Source organism: Dipodomys spectabilis, unplaced genomic scaffold, assembly GCF_019054845.1.
Source record: "Dipodomys spectabilis isolate Male_0828 unplaced genomic scaffold, ASM1905484v1 ptg000096l, whole genome shotgun sequence".
Classification (NCBI taxonomy): Eukaryota; Metazoa; Chordata; class Mammalia; order Rodentia; family Heteromyidae; genus Dipodomys; species Dipodomys spectabilis.
Genome location: NW_024870773.1, coordinates 26361609 through 26384093, shown reverse-complemented (window position 1 = coordinate 26384093; position 22485 = coordinate 26361609). Strand labels below are relative to the sequence as shown.

General features: G+C 46.4%; 1 protein-coding gene across 2 annotated transcripts in view; it reads left to right on the top strand.

The window, feature by feature from the left end:
- The window catches only part of Chrm3 (cholinergic receptor muscarinic 3), a 198807-nt gene extending 179702 nt beyond the window's left edge, over positions 1-19105 (top strand). For both annotated transcript variants that reach the window (XM_042685869.1, XM_042685868.1), the window contains one exon: positions 16551-19105. In XM_042685869.1, the coding sequence (XP_042541803.1) occupies positions 16570-18342 (1773 nt within the window). In that variant the 5' untranslated portion in view covers positions 16551-16569 and the 3' untranslated portion in view covers positions 18343-19105. The remainder of the gene's footprint in view (positions 1-16550) is intronic.
- Positions 19106-22485: the final 3380 nt, after the last annotated feature.

Here is a 22485-nt window from a genome sequence, read left to right as displayed (position 1 = left end):
ACAGATGCTAAGGGAACTGCAAGAGAGGGCACCAGTGGCAGCTTCCTGGGGTTGACCAGATGGCCGTGGGAGGGAAGGTGGGGCATTTCAGTAGAGAGAGGCAGGGGTAAAAGCTCCTCAGAGAATGCAATGGGACTCTCCACCCCAGAGTTCTTAGACTTAGGGTGCATCCGAATCACAGGAAGACCAACCTCAACACCTGTTCCTGGGTATCTTCCCCAGGACTTGGCCTTTCTGTGAAGCCCCAGCTGATGCAGGTGTTGCCAGCCTTGCTGGCACATAGCACCTGGCACAGCACAGTCTCCCTGGGCTCCAAGTCTGGGCTGCATCCTCCAGGTCGGGTCCCGTCAGTGTTGGTGGCCATGTGTCATCTCAGAAACCAACATTACCTTGCTTATATCTGCAAAGGCATTCATAAATCTACCAGGCTTCCTTGGTCAGGTTTTTATTTTAATCTTCTACCTGAAAATCCCCCAGGCAAAGGAAATCATGAATCAAATTGAAACCTGGCTCCCTGGTGAACTGGCTGAGCCCAGTAAAGAATGCTGCTCTGCCCCTCAGGAGTAAATACCCTCAGCCCTGCTGAGCCTGGAGTGCAGAGATCCAGGAGTGAGGAAAGCAAGGAAGGAGATATGCTCCTCCCTCTGCAAGCCTGCAGTCCCCTTTGGGAATTATGGCTGCTCCAAAATAAAGCAGGTCAACAGTACGTCCTTCAGCAAGGCAGGCATACCTTCCTGCCTGGGCACCACATCCCCGAATGCCTCTCCATCCTCCAGGTACCATGTCAACTGGACGTACCCACTCCAAGTTGCATCTGTTTCTGAGGATCAGGAAATACAGTGGACAGTCTCCAACAGCTGTTTGCTGCTCTCACTTGTGTGCTATTGCAGTGAGAGGAGAGGAGAGGGAAAAGGCAGCAGCCATCCTGGCTGTCAGCTGATCAGGGCAAGGGTAAGATATTTGCCAACAATGGCAGCAGGAAAGTGTCAAACAGAAGCAGGCCACCCCTGCACCAGAAGGAAGTTAGTACCACTTGCTAAAGCTGCCACCAACTGGCCTAAGGAGAGAAAAGTGGAAAGAAATGTAAGACTATAAAGAAAACATCGAAATGTAAAATAAAAAGAAATATTAAGTGAGATAAAGAAATATAAAGAAGAAAGAAAAATGTAAGAAGCAAAGAAAAATGTAGCCAAGCACAGGTGGCTCATACCTGTAATCCTAGCTACTCAGGAGGCTGAGATCTAAAGGTGGAAATTCAAAGCCAGCCTGGGCAGGAACATCCAGCTCCTTGACCCAATGGAAATATATATCCAATTATTTGCCACTGAATGGGACCCTTTCTTTATGGTCAGGAGAATTTCCTGCCTATTTCCACCCCCTCTGATCTAGGTTCTGTTCAAACAAATGACATTTTGTCACGTACTCAAGAGAACTGGCAGTGTAAATGGTGCAATTGAACTGGGGATGTAAATCATGCAACGCCATTTGATCAAGGTACATCTTTCTGCCCATACACATCCAACGCCAGCTTTTCATGCTTTAGTCCTTGAGTTAGGAAGTCATCTCTCTCCAGCATACCTAAAATCTGGCCCCACCCTTACTCAACTTCTCTCCAGCCCTGATCTTGTCTAGTTCTGCAGGACCAACAGTAGGCTCATTTTTGGGTTTGGGGTTTTTTTTTTTTTTAATTTTCTCTTTTCTCCCAGAATATAATCTTCCATTTGTCTAGCTTTCCCAAGAGCTCACAGAACCTGGCATATTTATATCATGTAATTAGTAAATGCCACTTGCTCACTAGGTGCTGAACATCTCTTCTAAATGCTGCCTGAATTCATTGAATCTTCCTCATGGCCCCATACTTTGATACTCCTTGCTCTGTGCTTTACAGAGGAAGAAACAAAGGCACAGCGAGATTAAGTAATTTACCCAAAGGCACAAAACTAGCATGTATTTATGAACCCCGCAGAGTCTAGTTCTGGCTCAGAAAAAAATTATGTACACAGTCTTATTTGAACACATGAATACATTTTAAAAATTGAAATGTAAATAAAGAAGCATAGAATAAAATGTCGATCCACCCCCAGCTGTTTTCCTTCTTACACCTATGTGTTTTCCCCCATCTCTAAACAAATAGCCTTTTATGCAGGGAAAGGAGGAAACTATTGAGAATACATCTCTCTTAAAGGTTTCACAGTGACATAAAAATACTCACTCACCTAGCTAGGGGAAATGGATGTATCATACGAAGAGATGAACTCCATCAAAACAAAACAGACTTTGTTTAATTAGAATCACAGTCTCCAAATGGTGGCACTCTGCCCTGTTTTATTTCATGCCAAGAACAAAGGGGTTGCCTGGTACTTCCCCACCCCACCCCCCAGAAAGATGAGTCCACATGCTAACCCTTAAAGTGCAGATATCATTCAAGGAAGGAGCTGGAGATGAGATCATCCTGGACTGTGCATCTGGGGGTTGAACTCAGCAATGCCTGCCTCACCGGCATCATCGTGCAGAGAAGGGGCCAGCCAGGCACATGACCAAGGAGGCATGGGTTGGATGGATGTGGACAGTCACAGCTAGAATTTGGAGGGGCCAAGGAATAAATCCTCTAGGCTTTATCTAAGAGTTTCTGAAAGGAGCTTGGCCCTGGCACCTCCTTGAGTATGAACTTCTGACTGGAAGAACTGTGGGAGAATAAATGCCTGTTTTAAAGCCACCCAGCTTGTGGTGATTTGCGATGGCTGCCGCAGAGCAGGAATGCATCCGGCACTCAAAGATGGCAGTAACTGCTTCTCGGTCATGGCAGCATGCCTCTGTTTGAGACTGATTTAACCCATCTGCCTTGTGTGAGTAGATGGGGAAGGGAAAGAAAATGAGCTCGTCCCAGCCATCTTCAAGTTGCATATTTCCAGCCAGGGCTCACACCTACCATCCTATTGACTCAGGAGACTGAGAGCTGAGGATCGTGGTTTGAAACTAGCCCAGGCAGAAAAGTTTATGAGACTCTGATCTCCAATTAACCAACCAAAAAAAAAAAAAAGCCAGAAGTGGCACTGTGAATCAAATAGTAGAGTACCATCCTTGAGCAAAATATGCAAAGAGATAGCACCCAGGCCCTGAGATCAAGCCCCAGTTCCAACACACACACACACACACACACACACACACACACACACACACACACACAGAGTTAAATTTTCCAGTTATTTTACCTGTACTGTGCTATCTGTCCGTGCAGATTAAGACCAGCATGGTTACAGTACTTATTTAAAGGTTTTAAATATTACTCTTCCTTAAAAACCTTGTAATGGGACCTAGTGGTTTTGTATTTCAGTGAGTACAAAGTCAAAATGAACATAGCCAAGAAGTAAGAGTGAGAAATGATTTATCACCTGTCACAGACTTCCAAAGTAATGTCCTCCTTAAATGTATATATATATATATATATATATATACATATATATACATATAGATAGATAGATAGATAGATAGATTCATATATGAAAGTGCTCGGTGGCAGTGTGTTTACTCCTAAGCATGCCTAGTTCAGGAGTACATGCCTGTAGTCAGAGTCCAAGAAGGAAGGGTGGCTCCACATTCTGGGCCATGCTTCACTCAGGGTCATAGAGAATACTTCTGGGCATTCTCAGCTTGACTCCTAAAGATGATTAGACAGGAACAACTCTGGGCAGGTTCAGTCTTCTCCACCAAGTGTTAGCTGAAGCAAAAGGAAAGGAAACTTTGAGGTATGTCAGGATAGGAGTTTCCACCCAAATGTCCCTGCCTCTAAGGCAGCTCACAACACATGTTTGAAAAATACTCCTCAATGAAGGGAAGGGAAAACAAAGGAGGAGGCTACAATGCTTGATAAGAAATGTACTCATTATCTTGCCCATGTAATTGTAACCTCTCTGTACAGTATTTTCACACAAAAAAAATACTCCTCAAAAACGTCCAGATGCTGATCCATGAGCAGGATGTGCAGTGGGTTCTTGCTCAGTAGCTGATGGGACACGAGCATGCTCTACTCAGCCCCAGCAGGCATCCTATCATCAGATGTGGGAGTCCCACGTCCTTCCATCATGGAAGATTAGTAGTGAGCCTGCTTAGAAGCTGACCAATAAGAACTAGACTTGGGGAGACAACCAGGAAGAAGTGGGCGTGAGAGGTAATCCGGAGGAATTCCTGAACCAAGAACGTTTAGAGAGCACTAGAGAAACTAACAGGCAGGTATGTTAGAAAATTACAAAACAATTGCTATCCCAGAGCTACCTCCAAGCTACCCAGTCTGAGTCTATTTTGAGTCTACAAGAGGTAAGGTAGAAGACCTAGGACAGTTATCTAAGATGGTGGTTCCATACTTGAGCATGCACCAGAATCATCTGGAAGACTTCTTAAGGCACAGGTTGAAGACTAGAGATAGGGCTCATGTCGTAGAGCTCTTGTCTAGTAAGCACAAGACCCTAATTGCTGAGAATAGGGGAGGGAAGGGAAGAAGAGAGGAAAAGAAGAAGGAAAAGAGGTAAGGCGTGGGAGGGAAGGGGAGAGGAGAGGAAGGAAAGGGAGGAAAGGGGAGAAAGGCAGATTGCTGGACCCTATTATCGGTATTTCAAATATAGGACTTCTAAAGAAGAGTTGAGAGCAACTAGTACTGGTATTGCAGGGAACCCAGTGGTGTAGGAGACTCATGTAAATCCAGGACATAGTGATCTAATTAAATTGGCCCACTTATGGATGATTATTTGGGATCATTCTTCTACCCTATGAGCAGCATCCTGACATGATTTTATGCTACAAATCCTCAGTGTATTTTTAGCAGCAGATAAGTTTGTTTGGTGACAACTGTGGCACCCAACAGTGGCTTTCTGTCATGAGTACTTCAGCATCATATTGTGTTTTAATTAAACAGCGGGCACACCTGCTCAGAGTTTCACATGTACAGGGACAAAGCCACTAATCCTTTGTAAACACAACACCACACCTGCCATGCCTTTCTCTTGGGGTCACCATGAGGAATTTTTAGCTCCCTAATAGGCCATTCTACTAGAGGGGAGTTGACCACAAATTAGACAGGTAACTGAGTGAGTAGTGTTTACCTCTTTTTTTTTTTTTTGTCATACTCTGCTGGGTCAAATGGAAAGGCTCCTCTGACTTCACTGAGCTGTGAAAGGGAAGAGCTCCTGAAAATGTTCTTGAAGCTATCCTGAAATGGTCTTGTAGCTATTTCTAAGTGATCAATCAAGTTCTGTAAAAATACTTAGTACCACATAAACTTCATACACACACACACACACACACACACACACACACACACACACACATGTTATTTCAAGTCAGCCTAAGTCACATGCTAGTGATATTTTTGATAAAGCAAGGAAGATGGGCGTGAGTCCTGGTGCTTGCTGAGGTGGGCTGAGCCTTGAATAATTTCCTGTCTCATACCCAACCCTGGTGCGATGAAAAGATCAGCAATGAGCTAAAGTGTAAGGCGGGCAGGGTAGGGGGGGGGGGGGCGGGGTCAGAACCATGGTAGGCCAGCTGGGAAACAGTCCCCAAGGGAAAAACAGAAGTGATATTCCTCTTGAGTATGTGCACTGAGGGTTTTCCAATCCTGATGGATATGTATTCTAATTTAAAATATCACAGGGAAGAAAAAAATAGATGTTTCCATGGAGACGTCTTTCCCGGGGCCAGCTCTTCTGTCTTATTACCATATCTTATTTAAATATTTCCCAGCACCCATGTGAACTTCATCTTTCCATGCCTCTTCTGTCTTCAGTGGTGCTGGATATTTAATGTCTGAGCAGAGGGTTTGCTTTAAGTAAATAGTAGCATCATGGGCAGGTAGATCCACCGACATCCACACATCTGCTCATGACTGCAAGTCTCGTATCATGTGAAAATTTCATTAGCATGCACTTCCCAAGCTCTGGCTAAGAATTTTAAGTTGGCTGAACCTCAAATTCTTCTAGGAGACACCTGCCTGCAGCTGGGTCGCATGCTATTCATTACCTGTCACTAATTGGGTTCCAGCCAGGATCCGAGGGGCTTTGTGTGAGCTACTTTGTGTGCCTAATACCTAGAGAACAACCACTTAGGACCATTCCTTTGACATAGGATTTTATCCAAGTGACCTCTTCTTTGTTATTCTTTATCATTCTCAGGAAGCCTGCCACCCCTCCCCGGTGGGTTGTTTGTCTTCATTGACTCTTTGTTCTCATCCAGCAAGGGCCTGGGTGTCACAAGTCATTAATGCCGCCTGAACCAACAGGTGAGCAATGACACCAGCCCACCTGCAAAAGAATCCACTCTTCTTCTCTCCGCTTTTTTTTTAAATAAATGCACTGATGAGGTACAGTGGGAACTTGTGAGTTCTCAAACCCTTTTAAAGAAACCTAATTCTTCGGGACACATTACAGAGACTCAACACAAACAGCCTCCTGCTTGTATCCGCTTGTTGAGAGGTTGATGTTTTTGGAAAAAAAAGATTTTTTAAACCTCGAGTCTCTCAACCATAACTAGATCATCTCGATTTTTATTATGATCAGGAGAGAAGTCGCCATGAAGCTAATAAAACTCAAACTTCAAGTCCTCTTATAGGGGCTCCTGAGGGAAAGGCAAAGATGACATTTATAGTCATAATTTTTGCATTCATTTTCTTAAAGGGCAGACAGCAAAAGTATATAAGCTTCTACAAAGTCTGTATCTGCTCCTGGTAGGACTATTTTAAAATATAAGGTTCATAAATTTTATTAAAGGGCTTTTCTTTCAGACCCTGTTTTTATAGTTGAAAGTGATGGGGGAAGGGGGAGGTGAGTGGGGGTAAATGGATGCTCACTGGAGACAAAGACAGCCTAACACCATGTCAAAGACACAAAAAAGAAGATAGGCTGGATAATTCAGAGATGCATCTTCTTCCTTCCGTTCTGTGACAATTGTTGATACCTTTGCCAAGAAGCCAGGATACATAGAGATTAGCTCCTTGAACAATAAAGTTGCACCAGTCTCTCCCAATCCCTTTGCGAAGGTCAAAGGAAGGACTATTACTTCCTGTAGCAGGTAGAGCCTGACTCCATCCTGCTCTTAGCTCTATCCATGACTTGTGTACCCTGGTTTGCCCAGGCTAAGCTAGCATGGAAAAGAACCAGTTTCTTATTCCACAGTCAGCTGGGATGGGGAGGCGTCTAAGCTGGTCCACTCCATTTTCCAGTGGCTCAGACAGCCGGCCCTGTGCTACTCCTTACACCTGAGCTGGAATGGGTTAGCCTGAGATCATGCCCCAAGCAGGAATGTATCCAGCCTCAAACAGGGGACTTGCCAGAGAGCACTGAGCATGGTGGAGGCAGAAGGACTGAGAAAAGCAGCATCTCCCGTAGCATAAGCGTAAATATGGGTATAAGGAGGAAAGGTGAACTTCACCAATGCACGGAATATGCACCTGTAGAAACATCACAATGGTTCCCACCCCCCACCCCCCCACCACCACCACCATTCATTGGCACCATGGATGTGTGTTTATACTTGCCAAGATACAAAATGGAAGAAACTCAAGCAGGGCCTTTGATCCTGTTAGGATCCATGAAGTTGAGACTTCCCATAGCAAAAAGGAATCAAAGCTGGACTGAATGTAGAACTGACGATGTATGAAGGTAGGGATCATGGGCCACCATGCCAGCTGGAGTGTAGGAAGAAGACACAGAGAGGCCTGTAATGAAGAATTCAGACATTCACTGTCTCTATCCCAATGCTGCTACTTCTCTGGTTGTGCCTTGGGCACCTTTGCTCTCAGCCCCACAAGCCGGTGTCCTCAGACATAAGACACTGAGAACCCTCTCGGCTTGACAGGATTATAATGAAAGGTTCATATAGAGAAGCCACCTATGCAACGGCACATTGTAGGTAATCTGTGTGTGGTGGGCATTGCCAATTACAGGCAGAGTTGGTGCCCACCCTCACATAAAACAATTTAACAGTATGCACCATGCAGTGGTGCAATCTCAGCTACTACATGATAGATGGGACATGGCATCATAAAGACTTTAAAATCTTTTGAATCCAGGAGTTGGCACTTGCAAAGAGAATTCCCTCATAGAAGACTGCCTTCCACTGTAGATAGTCCCTCTGGGCTGTGTTTGGGGCACGTCACCTTTAGTAAGATACAACAGTTCGTAATATTTGCACATATCCCAGCCACTGAGTGATAGACTTAATATGTGGTATCCAGGGAAAGAGAAAGATGAGAATTAGAAGGGGAGGTCACCAGCCCAGGTAACTGGGATACACGGCTGTCAATTTGCACCTCCTTGCTACCTGCCGGTCCTCTGTTTCTCCTCTTGCCCTGCCCTCGTGGCCCCTAGGGCTGTGGCGAGACATCATACCTACTTGTTACCAGAGCAGGGGCCCTCTTGTGCCAGCCAAGAAGTGAATCTGTGTCACATGATTTGCAGTTTGATGGAGACACTCAAAATAAATCTAGGCACCAAATTTCAACACTCAGCCTGTAATTATTTTTCTCTTTCTTCCTCTTTATTCTTTTCCTCCTCTTCCTCCTCCTCTTCTTCCTCTTCCGCCTCCTCATCCTCCTCCTCCTTCTTCTCCTCCTTCTCTTTCTTCTCCTTCTTCTTCTTTTCCTCCCTGTCTTTCCTCTTCTTCTTCTTCCTTCTTCTCCTCCTTCTCTTTCCCCTTTTTGGTTTATAAACCCCCAGATGATTTCTTTTTCTATCTGAATAAATCCACTTGTATTGATTTCATACTTTACATATTTAATTTTTTCAATCATATTTATCTCATGTTCCAGAATACAGATCCACACTGTTTGTTTTGTGTGGTTCCTTTGTCTCCTTGTTTTTAATCCCATAGAGCCAGCTCAAGGCGACAGGGGCTCCAGTTTCTACTCCGTTTCCAGAAATCCTTGTTTCCCAGTATTTAGTAGCACAGACAGTGCCAGAATATATATGTTATTATTAGTTTGCGCCTGATTCTCACAACTTTCTGTACTCCTCTTTCAACAAATAACAACTTCTCTTGTGTATCAGACCTCACGAATTTCATCAATGCTTTCTGATTTCATCAAAACCTGCAGCTTCCCTCCACGTTGGGGGTTTCAAAGTCAAAATGGTCCACGTAAGCTCCTTATCCTTCCTGTGCTGCGTCAGAATCTGTAGGCGGTGCCCAGGAGGTTGGATTTCTACCCAGCAGTGAGGTGTGGGAACCAGGACCTAACTGAGCTCCGGACCTTCACTCCCTGCAAATGCGCTCAGCCAGCTAGAGCAAGGACTGGCCCCAAAAGCAGCCATTTTGTTTCTGGAAGGATCTTAGAGATTTGTATTGGACTCAAGGGTGCCAAGTTCTGCCATATCTTATTTAAAGGAGACGCCACTACACGCAACGTCTCCTGTGTGCCGCTACCCTGGAAATTCTGCTTTTGCCAAGGACATAATGTGCCAGCTGTTGAATTTTGGCCAATCCCTCTTGATGGTTTTGGCTCCTCTGAACATGAGTGAGACATAAAGATGTACTTGCACCCTATGGAATCAGCATCCATCACATATTGTTAGGAGAGAGGAGGAAGAGGACAGAGAATGTGGGGATCATTTAGGAGCCCTCTGGCTTGGTTCACCCCTAAACTCTGTCCTTTGTGAGCTATGTGGTCGTGGCCCAAGCTCTGAACCCCTCTGCACCTCTTATTTTCTCATTTGACAATTAAATGACTGACTGAACTCACAGTTTTGTACCAATTTCATACATGTACACATGAGGAACAGTGCATACATGCTTAAAATACACTATTGGTTTGGGTTTTTTTTTTTCAGAACAGACTTTGGGAGAACATATCCATTGGCCTAACAAATATTTACTTGCTAAGTAAACTGTTCCCAGTGGTTACCTCTGGGCGAGGGAACAGGCGGCAAGTTTATAAATGAGGTGTTGTGGGAACTGTCTGCTTGCTTGTAGCATATCTGCTTGCTAGGGCTGGGAGTGAGGAGGAGCCAGCCCACTGAGTCTGCATTTAGGGTGAGCGCCCACCTGGGATAAGTCTGATAGCTACCGGGTGCTTTGATTCCTTCCCACTCCAAGCAGAAATCATAATAGTCCCTACCTCATGCAGTTTATAAGGATTAAATGAGTAGATATCCAGAGAAGGGTTTGGATCCCTCCAGGACTTGTAATGCGAGTGTGGTGTTGTGTGCCTGTAATCTCCAGCTAGCCTGCAGGAGGATCTCTCTTCTGCACTAGAATTCATCTTGGTCATAAAGGGTTTTGTCTTCATATTGTTGAGGGAAACCACAGTTTTCCTTGGCTTATTTGCTTCTCCAAGAACAAAAACAAGTGGAAATCATTAACAAAGCCAAGTACCCATCCTGTAAGCATTTTGTCTACTAAGATCTGCTCTGCGTATGTGTGCGCGCACACACGTGCATATGTGTGCATGCATGTGCATGCATGTACTGGTTCTGGGGCTTGAATTCAGGGCTTGGGCACTGTCCCTGGACTTCTTTTGCTCAAGGCTAGCATTTTACCATTTGAGCCATAGCTCCACTTCCAGCTTTTTCTGTGATTAATTTGATGTAAGAGTCTCACAGGCTTTTCTGCCCAGGCTGACTCCAAACCGCAATCCACAGATCTGAGCCTCCTGAGTAGTTAGGATTACAGGTGTAAGCAACCAGTGCCCAAGATATTTTTATTTATTTATTTATTGCCAGTCCTGGGGCTTGGACTCAGGGCCTGTGCATTGTCCCTGGGCTTCTTTTGCTCAAGACTAGCATTTTACCATTTGAGCCATAGCTCCACTTCCAGCTTTTTCTGTGATTAATTTGAGATAAGAGTCTCATGGGCGTCTCTTCCCAGGCTGGCTCTAAACAGCAATCCACAGATCTCAGTCTCCTGAGTAGCTAGGATTACAGGCAGGCATGAGCCACCAATGTCCAGCATATTTATTTGTTTGTTTGTTTGTTTGTTTATTGCTAGGCTTGAACTCACAGGCTTGAACTCAGGGCCTGGGCAATGTCTCTGAGCAGTTTTGCTCAAGGCTAACTCTACCACTTGAACTACAGCTCCACTTCTGGCTATTTTGAGTGGTTAATTGGAGGTAAGAGTCTCATGGACTTTCCTGCCTGGGCTGGTTTTGAACTGTAATCCTCAGATCTCAGCCTCCTGAGTAGCTAGGATTACAGGCGTGAGCCACCAGTGCCAGGCCGATCTCCTGTATTTTAATCACAAGGATTCTAAAACAGATTTGGAAACTAAAGTCTCAAAAAGAAAGAAAGACACCTTTATCACTATCCTTAAGAGATTTGCAACTTCATAGTAAAAGGAAAACACCATGCATATGCTTGGGAGATGAGGCAGGGACTGGGGCAGGCCGCTGCCATGGTCACCGCCTCCTTGCTGGCATCCTAGGGACCTGGGCTGTGATGATGGGCCGTGGGCAGAGAGGAGGAAACCACTTGGAAAGCACCTTCTTGGCGATCATCTCAAAAGCCTTGCTAAGATCTCACCGAGTCCACGTGAGAAGGGAACGGTATTTTTGTCCTGAATTTTCTGACATGGAAATTGAGCATCCTGCAGCTTTCCCAACTCACCTCAAGTCTCTGGAAGTAGGGACTTACCAGGCACTGGTGGCTCACCCCTGTAATCCTAGCTATTCAGGAGGCTGAGATCTAAGGTTCACAGTTCAAAGCCAACCCGAGCGGAGAAGTCCGTGAGACTCTTTTATCTCCAATGAACCACCAGAAAACCAGAAGTGCTGCTGTGGCTCAAGTGGTAGAGCACTAGCCTTGAGATGAAGAGCAGAGGGACAGCGCCCAGGCCCAGAGTTCAAGTCCCATGACTGACACCCCCCCCCCCCCCGCAAAAAAAAACTGAGGTAAGACTCCTTCCTTGGCTGACTGGCATCTCCCCTGAGGCCCTAGGGCTGCAGGTGTGTAAATGTCACCTGTGTATGATGGAGGATAAAACTGAGTGGAAGCAAAGAGCAATTACAGAGCCGGCCGGTTGTAAGCGATGCCTGCTTTCCCGGGGGACCTCTCACCAGACAGACATGGGGAAAAGCCCAGGTTGGTCCAAGAGCTCATTGTCTCTGTAGCAGCCCAGCCCCGTCTTGTGAGGTGGGGATGCTGTGCCCCCCAGTTCCCTCCTCCCGCCCTGAGCCAGACACCCTACTGACTCCACAGACTCCATGGCATGCTTTCTTCTTTGGGCTCGCTTTCTTTTCACATCCCCCACAACCGGGGTAGTTCTGACAATGTCCCCATGGGTTTTTCAGCACTCCTATAGCTGCGTTAGGAGCCCCAGCCCTGGGCCCCAGTCCCTTCAAGTTCCAGTTGTGGCCTTCATTCCCAGTCCCTGTGCCTCCTCAGGAAGTATAGCAGGGGTGGGACAGTGTCTGCCTAGCACATGTGAGGCTGAGTTCAAACCCCTGTACCACCCGAACTTTAAGTAACAATAAATACATCTTCAGAATATCCAAGAGTAATCAATACATTTAGAAGGTTCAGGAAAAGAAAATCCAGGTGCACATTTTCCCTCTTTGTTAGGAAAGAACAGCTGCTGGGAACCTAAGTTGACTGTGAGTGAAGGGGTCCTTCTGATGTTGAAAAAGAGCCGTTCAGCCAGGCACCCGTGGCTCTCGCCTGTCATCCTAGCTACTCAGCAGGCTGAGATCTGAGGATCACGGTTCAAAGCCCAGCCCAGGCAGCAAAGTCCATGTGACTCTTCAATAAACCACTCAGAAAAAGCCAGTGGCAGAGTCTCGGGCACAAAGAGGCTCAGGGACAGCGCCCAGCTCTGAGCTCAAGCCCCAGGATCAGCAAAAAAAAATAAATAAAAGTTTCAGGTTTGGTTGGCACTTTATGTCATATCTTTAGAAATGCTAGTAGGTTGTAGACTTGGAAAGTGTTAATGCAAATTGTCACTTGTCTGTTTTGTTTTTAAAATAAAAGCACAGTATCAAATTCAATGTACATCCTACAAACTTAAGAAAAGTGAGGGAAGGGGGGGTGGGTTGGGAGGGGCGGGTGAGGATGTGGATCAAGATGCACTGTATTTATAAACTACAACTCCCATTTGTACAACTACTTAAAGAGCATAACGCTATTGGTTTTCCTGATTTGTGGTAGCTAGCACTAGCCTCTAAGTCTAGAAGTAAACACATTGGGCGGGATGCAAGTTGTTACAAAAGTATTAACTGAAACACGGTAGACTCTAGGGAGAGCATACATAGTATAATTTCTGAGAAAGACTAAGTCAAAGCCCAGCAAAGTAAACACCAGAATACCGGTCCTTGCAAGGGAGGAGACTGGGCTAAAGGGAGAGGGGTAGAAAAATGAAGAAGAGAAGATGGGAGGAATGCAGTCAAGAATTTATTGTCTGTACTACAAAATTAAGAAAAACAATGCAAGGGGTGGAGGAGGGAGGGTGCGAAAAGGGGAGACTGATCAAGATGCACTGTCTTGGTGAACTCCTTTGCAAAACCAGCAACTCCTTTGTACAACGACTTAAAGATATTTTTTAATTAAAGAAAATAGCACACCCTTTTTTAAATCCAAGGCTACCAGCATAAGCAGGACTGAAGAGGAGAAATCTTTCCAAAACTACGTCTTTGTTGTCAGATCAAATAAGAGCTTAGGGAAGGCAGCGCCAGACAGGCAGCGCAGAACGTTGACTTCTTTAAAAACAAGCTTTCTCCTTTTGAAATGGAATGGGCTTCCCTCCCTTTCTCCCCTCCCCATCCTCCACCCTACCCCAGTTTTGGCGTTGGGAAATGTTTTGTTCTCAACTAAAGCAGTTGTACCATATTAGGTAAGGTCTTCCATCCTTGCCGCTGGAGAGGAATGAGCAAGAACTGAGTTCACAAGTTTGATCCCCTCAAAAGACACGTTTGAAGGTGATGCTTTGATATCTTCTACCCTCCGCATGACTGGCCTGAGCTGAGCTGAGCTGAGCCAGCTCCCTGGCCTGGGGTCTAGCCTGCTGCTCCCGGGCTATCTGGTCCAGATCCTTCTTTGAGTCTACTTCACCCCCTGGTGGCCAGATCTAGTATTTCCACCCACTGGACCATGATGGCCTAGAAAAAGGACATTTCAGCTGTAGTATTCCATCAGGAATTATGACACAAAACAGACCCTTTTCAAAGACGGATTTTCCCATCCCATCCCACCTCCCCCAAAAATAAAAATCCTGTAAATGGCATATACAGGATTCCAAATGAGGAAGAAGCTCTAGGTTGCTGATCTCTTAAAACATCCTGGTTGCAAACTACAAAAACTTTTTATTTTTGGTAGGGGGGAAGTAGGAGGGGGAGGGGGAATTCCCACGGTCAAAGACACATCAGTAGAAGTAGAATGAATTTAGACTTCTAGCAGGGTGAAGTGATTTATGCTTTGTGTCAAAAGTTACTAATTGAGTGCCTTGGGTCCCTCCCCAGAATTGTTTCTGCCAGGATGGCTTAAAAGAAATAAAACATTTTTTTGTCTCAGAATTCTTCCTCCCTAGAGTGCTTCACTTGCTTTTGGTCTTCGAAGCCAACCTAAATCCATTCCCTCTCATTTCTACCATGGAGCTTTTATAATTTTGTGATTTTTTTTAAGCAGTCCTCCATATGTTTCAGATTTATAATCACATAAAACTTTTATTTTTTATTATTTTTTTATTCCATAATTAGGAGAACAAGGGCCAATTTCTCATAACTACCCTCCAATTTCTCTTAATTTCAGTGTGTTCAAATTATTTGCATTCTCAAGGGTTTTTTTTTTAATTTTATACATGCCTCTTGCCTTTATTTTTTATTTATTTTTGCAGTACTGGGGACAGAAGGTAGGGCCTCACACTTGGTAAGCAAGCATTCTACTACTGAGCAACTTCCCTGTCCCCATCCTCCTAATATGAATGTTCAAATGTCTGCTGCTCTGGTGTTCAAACAATGGACTATGCATTGGGTATGATATATGTATATGTATAGAACTGTGACTATGTCCATAAATACGGACAGTCAGTAAAACCATGCTGTCATTCTATGTAGCACACCCTTAATTACAACCTGTTTACGTATTTACTCAGTATTTATTTATTTGAGAATCAAAGATTTCCTAGGACACCATTATGGAAAAAATGGTGAGCAGTTAGACAGAGTGGAGCAGCACCATTAGTGGTACAACTTGATCGATTTTTCTCTTTAATTCACACATCGATGTTTGCATTTTAAACTTAATAGGTGGATTGTATAGCTATTCCAAACTATGATGAAGTAAAAATGATCAAGTGGCTTGGAAAATAGCTATACACTCATTTGATGTTGAAAACCAGATCTGATATGTGTGTGCATGTGTGTATGCGTGCGGGTGATGGTATGCACATGTGTGTATGTGTGGCAGTGTCTGTGTAGACATTGCAGTGGATGAGGGCTATGGCCTGTGTGTGTGTGTATGTGTGTGTGTGTACACGCTGATGACTCACACTTGTCATTCTAGCTACTCAAGAGGCTGGGATCTGAGGATCATGGTTTGAAGCCAGCCTAGGCAGGAAACTCCATGAGACTCTTATCTCCAAGTAACCACAAAAAGGCCAGAAGTGGAGCTGTGGTTCAAGTGGCAGAGCACTAGCCTTGAGCAAAAAAGCTCAGGGACTGCACCCAGGCCCTGAGTTCAAACCCCAGGACTGACACAAAGAAAAGTTTTCCTAATTCCCACGTGCCTGTAGCAGACCCACGCCAGGTTTTGTCCTTCCTGTCTGAGCTCTGGAGCCTCATCCATCCACCACCTGATGGGAAAGGAATTTGCTTTGGACCACAGAGAAGAGTCATTCCCTCAGTCCTTCCGTTCCTACTCACCCAACACCCTCTCAAGGCCAGCCCAGCAAAGGAGAAGGAAACAGCACCCAGGAATTTTTTTGTTGCTACAGTGAACAAAACACTGGGAAAATAAAAGTCTTCGGAGAGTCTAGAAGAAAATTAGCATGTTCCTGAACATCACGAGAAACCAGCTCATGATGTTTTCCAACCACGTAGGGACAGTGCGAGCTGACGGACACACGCTTTCTCTCGGGCCTCCACCATGTTTGCTAGTTCCCGTGAGCCTCCGCACTGCTTACATCCGAGGCCTCAGACAGGCAGATGTCCCTGTGCTTGAAACACATGTAAATCAAGTCCACTTATCAAGTAGCATGAGGGTATCCCTATGTTGAATAACTGTTGTCTGAACATGCAAATAAGAGCACGTTAAAGGTTCTATCTTGGTGAATATCAGCATTTCATGCAACATGTTTAGGAATGTGGGGAAAGGTACCATTTTTCAGGGCACCAGCTAGCACTACTGTCTTGAACAACTTAATCTCTACTTGGCCTAGATGCTTTGCCCTTCAAAGAAGTAAATGATCTTGATGACTGAGATCTAGCCATCAGCGGTAGGGGGGAGAGGGGGAATTCCCCAGTGTCTTTCAAAGTCTGTGATGAAAAGAAAATATCCAACAAAAGACATCCATTTCCCTAACTCCGTCTTCTTTCTTTCTCTCTCTCTCTGTCTCTCTCTCTCTCTGTCTCTCTCTTGTTTCTGCAGACTATGTCACAGAGTCACAATGACCTTGCACAGTAACAGTTCGGCCTCACCTTTGTTCCCCAACTCTTCGTGGATCCCCAGCCCCTCAGATGCAGGCCTGTCCCCCGGGACAGTCCCTCACCTCGGCAGCTACAACATCTCTCAAGCGTCAGAGAACCTCTCCTCTCCCAACGGTACGGCGGCCGACCCTCTGGGAGGCCACACCGTCTGGCAGGTGGTCTTCATCGCGTTACTCACTGGTTTCCTGGCCCTGGTGACCATCATCGGCAACATCCTGGTCATCGTGGCGTTTAAGGTCAACAAGCAGCTGAAGACGGTCAACAACTACTTCCTGCTCAGCCTGGCCTGCGCTGACCTGATCATCGGGGTCATTTCTATGAACCTGTTCACCACGTACATCATCATGAACCGCTGGGCGCTGGGGAACTTGGCCTGTGACCTCTGGCTGTCCATTGACTACGTGGCCAGCAATGCCTCTGTCATGAATCTCCTGGTCATCAGCTTCGACAGGTACTTCTCCATCACCAGACCCCTCACCTACCGGGCCAAACGAACAACCAAACGCGCCGGCGTGATGATTGGCCTGGCTTGGGTCATCTCCTTTGTGCTGTGGGCTCCGGCCATTTTGTTCTGGCAGTACTTTGTGGGGAAGAGAACAGTGCCTCCGGGCGAGTGCTTCATCCAGTTCCTCAGCGAGCCCACCATCACCTTCGGGACGGCCATTGCGGCCTTTTACATGCCAGTCACCATCATGACCATCTTATACTGGAGGATCTATAAGGAGACTGAGAAACGCACCAAAGAGCTGGCCGGGCTGCAGGCCACGGGGACCGAGGCCGAGGCCGAGAGCTTCGTCCACCCCACGGGCAGTTCTCGGAGCTGCAGCAGCTATGATCTCCAGCAGCAGAGCCTGAAGTGCTCGGGCAGGAGCAAGTATGGCCGCTGCCACTTCTGGTTCACCAGCAAGAGCTGGAAGGCCAGCTCGGAGCAGATGGAGCAGGACCACAGCAGCAGCGACAGCTGGAACAACAATGACGCGGCCGGCTCGCTGGAGAACTCGGCCTCCTCCGACGAGGAGGACATCGGCTCCGGCTCCGAGACCAGGGCCATCTACTCCATTGTGCTCAAGCTACCTGGCCACAGCACCATCCTCAACTCCACCAAGCTCCCCTCCTCCGACAACCTACAGGGCCCCCACCAGGAGCTGGGGCCCGCGGACGTGGAGAAGAACGCGACCAAGCTCCAGGCCCAGGAGAGCATGGATGATGGCGACAGCTTTCCCAAAGGCTTCTCCAAGCTGCCCATCCATCTAGAGTCGGCCGTGGACGCAGGCAAGACTTCCAATCCCAACCCCTCGGTGGGCAAAACCACGGCCACGCTACCTCTGTCCTTCAAGGAAGCCACGCTGGCCAAGAGATTTGCTCTGAAGACCCGAAGTCAGATCACCAAGAGAAAGAGGATGTCGCTCATCAAGGAGAAGAAAGCAGCCCAGACCCTGAGCGCCATCCTGCTGGCCTTCATCATCACCTGGACGCCCTACAACATCATGGTCCTGGTGAACACCTTCTGCGACAGCTGCATTCCGAAAACCTATTGGAATCTGGGTTACTGGCTATGCTACATCAACAGCACAGTGAACCCCGTGTGCTACGCCCTGTGCAACAAGACATTCCGCACCACCTTCAAGATGCTCTTGCTCTGCCAATGCGACAAAAGGAAAAGGCGCAAGCAGCAGTATCAGCAGAGACAGTCCGTCCTCTTCCACAAGCGAGGGCCCGAGCAGGCCTTGTAGAGACACAACACGTCCATGCCAAGTGACAAAACAAAATCAAAAGAAACCTCACGGGGTCGACCCACAATCCTGAGCGAGGAATGAGGCTCGGGGTGGGGGAGAGAGCGACTTTGGTGATCCTCAGAATGTGGTGGTGGCATTTTGTTTATTTGTTGTTGTTCTTTTTATCACCAAGATAGAAAAAGAAGTTGCCTGTTTACTGATGCATTGAATAAGTCAGTTTTCATATTTAAAAGAAAAAAGTCAAATATCAATTCAGAGAGAGAGAGAGAGTGAGCATACTACTGAATATAAAGGAATTTGTTCTGAAATGGACTTTGTTTCTTTCTTGAAGGGAAAAGCAATACCGCTCTCCCACCCCTGATTTTCCACTCGGGTCGATTCCACTGGGTCCTCTCGGTCCCGTGAGCTCTGACGTCACAGAGGAGTCTCGCTCTGCCAGCCGCCGCAGGCATTCCGAGGGGCTCGAGTGTTGATCCTGACCCTGCGTCCGGCAGAGCCAGCTGGTGGCTCTGTGGTCCTAAAATGATCTCCTCCACGGCACAGCCGAACCTTCTTGTCCCAACAGAGCTTCTGTCCTCCCTCTGGCCGTGCGTGTTGTTAAAACTCTTTATTTGTGGACTTGGTTCTTGCAGAGTACTGTTGTTCTTTTGTTTTGTTTTGTTTTGTGCAGTTCAAGTTTTGTACCAATAAAATTGCCTATGTATACATATCTGTGTGTGAGTACTGCACGTGCACACACGATGTATATATAATGTAACGGGAAATAATTCGACGGGCTGATCATTCCTGCAATATCTGTTTTCAGTACTCTGGTAACTGAAATTCTCGAGGATCCTAATACCATATAAAAGTGAAATCAACCCAGTTGAATGATGTTCGTTACTGTGGCTCCTTGACACCAAGCACCCCAAGGACCGTACAGTGGGAGGCCACCACAGGTCCTCCACAGGTCTGTGCAGAATGGATGGGCACCTCCTGGGCTAGCGCAGACTCCGTGTAAGCAATCTCCTGTGTTGGTCATTCCTTCCTAAGAGCTGAGCCAGGGCCCCTGAGCTCACAGAATTAACTGTTCGATTCCATGTGCTGCAATCCAGTCCTTCCTGTGAGAACGGCCCTGGGTAACGACCCAGCACGATTTCTGCTATCTGAACTGCTAGAAATTAATAATCACCTCTGAATGTGGTATACAGCAATCTATAGGGTAAAGCAAGATCACTTATTTAAAAAAAATTGTGAGAGAAGTGAAGGAGAGTATTATATTTGATTTCTTGCTACCTAGCACCTTCTAGAAAGAAAGCAGGCCTTACCTCCTCCTGTCCCCAGGGGCAGGGGGCCTTCACTGTGTAATCTTCACCCCGAAATGGGGTGGGTGGGGGGTTTAGGAAGGCTTGTGTCTTCTGGGGGGGGGGGCGGAAACATTTTTGCACTTGGAAACGTATGGCTATAGATTGATTTCCTTCTGTTTCGCAAACCGATTTTTTTGCATTGTCCTTTGACTTGACCCAAGGGGTAAAGGTCTTCTCTGGGGTCGGGGGGCGCTGCTTCTCTCGCTGTGGTTGTTGCTGCTGTACTGTTGGGATTCCCTCTTCTCCTTTTGCTGGGGCTGTGTGGGATGGGGGCGGGGCGGGGTGGGGGGCGGGAGGGCTGGGGAGAACTCTTCCCTTTGTCCCTTTTGTGCTGGGGCATCTGTGTTGTGAACCCAGAGCTGGGGCGGAAGCTGCTTTTGTACACAGTGTGAGGTGGTGTTTACAGACAACTTATACAGCCGTGGACGTCTTCGCCGTGCTGTGTGTATGTATCTGAACTATTTAATGTGTCATGTTTATATGAAGACTATTTATGCATATTTCACCAAGTGTTTATTTAATGTTGATAAACCTGACTACTTCAGCCCTGGTGTCCTTCAACGTGATTCTTTAATTACGAATCGCATCCCTTGAGCTTCCCGTATGGCCAAGAAGAAGAGAAACGTGTCACCTTGTTGCTCTCCACCACTAGCTAACCCTTTTGGGGTAAGAAAAGGTCACATGTCACTTGACACCAATGGTTCAAATCACCCTGTAGGTCACCTGATCAGAGCTCACAAAGCAACCCTCCCCCTCCTCCTCCTATATTTCAGATCACATTGAAAGGAGAGGGAAAAAATGCAAATCAGCATAATTGTAAGAATGATTTTTTTCCTTATAATTTTATGATTTTTTGTTATCTTTAAGAAGTTGTACAAAGGGGTTTGGGAATGATTTTTTTTTTAAATTTTTGACCCACATTCAACCAAAGATTAAGAAAAAAAACAGAGACTCTTTTTCTAATGTGTAAAATAAATGATAGAATGTTATGTCATCCACTGTGAAGCATCTAGTAAGCAACTGCATCTATATTTTATTACTCAACGTGGCCTGGCACTAATAAATATGTGAATGTTTATCCAAGTCTTCCAGTATATCAGTAATTCCCATCTCTGAGCCCTTCCACCCTTCCTCTCTCTCCAAAGGGCTAGTCCTGCATTTTAAAAAGAATGATGATGAATAATAATAATAATAATTGTCTGTGAGGAACCAACAATTTTAACACAAACTCCGAGTTTGGGCAAAACATCAAGGGTTAATTAGGCTCCTACTTAGGCATAATTATCTCCTAATTCTTGGCCTTTCTATGATACTCATGAGAGAAATAAACCCAAGACCAGGCTCTCCCATTGCTGTTTTCCTTAGGTTATTGCTGTTAGGACCCACAGATGAGAGCTGGTTCTAATCACCATCACCTCATGCACTGTTGAAACACAGGCAGGCCCAACTCTTGGGTTGTTTTCAGAGAAGCAAAGCCAGCAACAAGGACTCTTAGAAATAGGAAAGGTTTAGAAGTTTAACTAAAGATGTCTTGAGTGTTTGGTTTTCTTCTTTGTGCCAGTCTTGGGACTTGAACTCGGGACCTTGGCACTGTCCCTTAGCTTTTGCTGTTCATGGCTAGTGCTCTACCACTTGAGTCACACCTTCACTTCTGGCTTTTTGATAGTTAATTGGAGATAAGAGTCTCAGATTTTTCTGCCAGTCAGGCTGGCTTTGCACTGTGATCCTCAGATCTCAGCTTCCTGAGTAGTTAGGATGACAGGCGTGAGCCACCAGCACCCGGCACAACAATGAGTGATGCGAAGTGGACATTAGTGAGACAGGTCTCAGAAATGTTAGAAAATGTGCTCAGCATTTAGAGAAGATCCACGAGAGAGAGAGAGAGATCCTCAGTCTTAAGAGTCAAAGATCCCACATAAATGAGATCTGCAGAGATGTCAGGACTGTCCTCTTTAACTGAAACCGGAAACGAATCAAGCCTAAACTAAACCACACACAGACACACATAGAGAACATCTCTCTCCACCCACCATCTTCCAGGTCCTTCCAGGAGACAGGACATGCACTCTCTGGCCCCCGGCTTGCCCCACTCTCTGGCCCATCTTTTATCCCATGCCTCTCTGTTCTTACACCCTCTGCTTCTCTAACCAGCCTGGACTTGGCTACCTGGTTCCCATTTCTACTCTCTCCTTGATACACTAGGTCTAGATTCAGAAAGAAAACAGGCAAGGATGCCCAGGTCCAGAAAACAGGCAAGGATGCCCAGAAAGCAGGCAAGGATGCCCAGGTCCAGAAAACAGGCAAGGATGCCCAGGTCCAGAGCACCAGCATCCTGTCTCCACCACACTTCCAATTCTGGAGTCAGGCACGTGAGCCTCTCAGTGCAGCCGGTGAGCAGGACTGGAGGCCTGGCTGTGCTGAGGGACAGCGCAACCCTGAACCACCTCTAGGAGGGAAGGGGTGGTTGCCAAGGCTTTGGGGAGACCAAGGAGAACCCCAGAATCAGTCAGGGTGGGGTGACTGGGATTATCTGATGGAGGTGATTCAAAGCCCGGGACATTTCATTGAGAAATCAGACAGGCTGGCACTGGCCTCTCCATGAGCAAAGGAGGAGGGCACTGGGTCATCAGAGGAGCACCGGGTGGGGGTGGAAAGTTCCATCCATACCTAGCAACATGGTCCTCAGATGCCACTGGCACCACCCAGACTCCCTGGGTGAAATTAAGCCACAGCCCAGCGCATCTCTAATTCCCATCCCCAGGGTGCATGGGTCGGTGCGGTGTGAGCCCCAGGA